The sequence below is a fragment of the Bison bison genome, unplaced genomic scaffold (assembly GCF_000754665.1).
Source record: "Bison bison bison isolate TAMUID 2011002044 unplaced genomic scaffold, Bison_UMD1.0 scf7180017864379, whole genome shotgun sequence".
In the NCBI taxonomy this organism is placed as follows: Eukaryota; Metazoa; Chordata; class Mammalia; order Artiodactyla; family Bovidae; genus Bison; species Bison bison.
This window is the reverse complement of record NW_011494951.1, coordinates 3,924,775-3,926,929: the sequence shown is the minus strand read 5'-3', so window position 1 is coordinate 3,926,929 and position 2,155 is coordinate 3,924,775. Positions and strand designations below refer to the sequence as shown.

The 2,155-nt window shown below is 55.0% G+C and overlaps 1 protein-coding gene across 1 annotated transcript in view; it reads left to right on the top strand.

Annotated features, from left to right (window-relative positions):
* The window catches only part of WDR1 (WD repeat domain 1), a 40,912-nt gene that overhangs the window by 550 nt on the left and 38,207 nt on the right, over positions 1-2,155 (top strand). Inside the window, exon 2 of the mRNA XM_010857267.1 lies at positions 76-197. Within this exon, the coding sequence (XP_010855569.1) occupies positions 76-197 (122 nt within the window). The remainder of the gene's footprint in view (positions 1-75; positions 198-2,155) is intronic.

The window sequence follows — 2,155 nt, the reverse complement described above, 5'->3', positions numbered from 1 at the left end:
CTTTTCCCTCCCCTCCGCCCTCAGCCCGGCGCGGGGCTGGCCCTCAGGTGCCTGGCTGCGTTTGTGTCTCTGCAGAGAAGGTGTTCGCCAGCCTCCCCCAGGTGGAGAGGGGTGTCTCCAAAATTGTCGGCGGCGACCCCAAGGGCAACAATTTTCTTTACACCAACGGCAAGTGCGTCATCCTAAGGAACATAGACGTGAGTACCTCGCCTCCCCCGCTCCACCGGCCGCCGCCCGGATGCCGGTTCTTTCCCTGACCACCCGCCCAGCTTTGGGGTGAATCCTTCCCCTTGCACCCTCTCCCCTCCTGCCCAGCGGCCTGGGGCGAGGACGCCACGCCCCCCTCAGCCTCGGGGACCACACCTCAGAAACCCAGGGAGACAGTTACAGATTTATCCAGACCCAATTCTCTTTCTCCGTGGGGGAAGCCGAGGCTCAGATTTAGTTCCCTTCAAGTGAAGGGCTTCTGGGTTTGAGAGATTGGCCCTTGACCCTTGGGGTGCTTGGTGACTCGGCCTCTCTGAGCCCCGGTTTACTCATCTGTAAAATGGAAATGACTTGGGGCTCCCCGGCTTGCCCTGCTGGCCTGGGCCCCCCTGAGGGAGACCCTGCATGCCGAGCGGACACCCATACTCATGGCACACCCAGGGTCCCCCAGTGTGGCAGGAGCGGGCTCACACCCAGGTCTCTACCCTTCCGGCCTGGTCTTCCCTTTCGCGGGGTCTGAGCCCCACTGCAAAATAAGGAACCAGTTTATCCCCATGAATCATGCACAGGCCTCCTGTACCCAGGCTGAGAAGGCTTCTAGAGCCCATTCCTTGGGAAATCCTCGAAAAATTCCGTTACTTCTTTGTAATTATCGAAATGACCCGGTGTACTTGTCAGGCTCCCCACTGCTGAGATTACACACTGAAATCTTTTCTGCCTGCCTGGACTGAGTAGGGGGTGGGGGGTGGAAGCCAGAGGTATCTACATGACCATTCCCTAGTGTCTGGGGGTGGGGAGGGTTCTCCTGAGCTTTCTGGGTGGTGCTTGTACACAGTCTGTAGGTGGATGGCTTTGATTGGCAATGCCCCCTCAAGGGGTGTCAGCTTTAATTCAGGGTATGTGGGTGGTTATCCCTGGGGCACTGGAACTGTCCCTTTGGAGACAGCCTTGCTTCTGAACCTCAGAGCTGGCTGAAGCAGTGCAGGAGCTCTGTGGTCTTGGTTTCCTTGGTCTGTTTGAGTTCTGAGATGCTGCTGGCTCTGCCTCCCCACCCCTCTCCACCCCCCCACCCCCAAAACAGTCTGCTGGGAGACAGAGCTCCATTTGGCAGTTTCTGCCCTGCCCAGGATGGCTTGGCCCCTCACTTGAAGGGGTGGGTGGGTGTGAATGTGCTTTGAAGGTGCGAACAGCTCCTCTGCTAGACACAGATTCCTCGAAAGCTGATCCCAATTCACTCAGAACTGGGGAAAACATGGCCAAGAACTTAGATCATAAAGATCCGGAGGTCTCCAGAGAGCTTCTGAGATATTGAGAAAAGAAAAGTTTAGATGACTTGAGCAGCAATGGTCCGCTCAAGTAGATAGATATTGATAGGTCCTGAGTAGATAGATACTGTAGTTTGTCAAATAAAATGAGTAAAGGCATTCTCAGGGATACAGGGCAGCAGAATGAATGCTTGGGTTTGCCCCTGACAAGGCACGCACACGTCCCTGCAGGCTATACTCACTTCCAGATGGGAGCCTGCCCATGAAGACCTACTGTGTGTCTGGTGCCATGAAAGGTTCTTAACCTGCAGCTTCTCCTTTAAACCGCATCTTCCCCACCTCCCTGCTCCACCCGCCCAGGGGACCCACTGCTCAGAACTGGGGTCCAGCTCAGCGAGATGAAGGCAGCCAGTAAATGGAGCCACTTCCAATGGAGACGCTGTTTACAGTCACGGACAAGCACCCTCTTTGCAGAGGCATTCCCTAACTTACGGAACCTATTCGGTTTTCTGCTTGCTTATTCTTCTGAGCTTTTTTTTTTTTTAAATAATATTTATTTATTTTTGGCTGCGACAGGTCTTAGTTGCAGCACACGGGTTTCTCTAGTTGAGGCACCTGGCTTAGTCGTTGCAACATGAGGGCTTAGTTGCCCCGTGGCTGGTGGGAATCCCAGCTCCCCAACC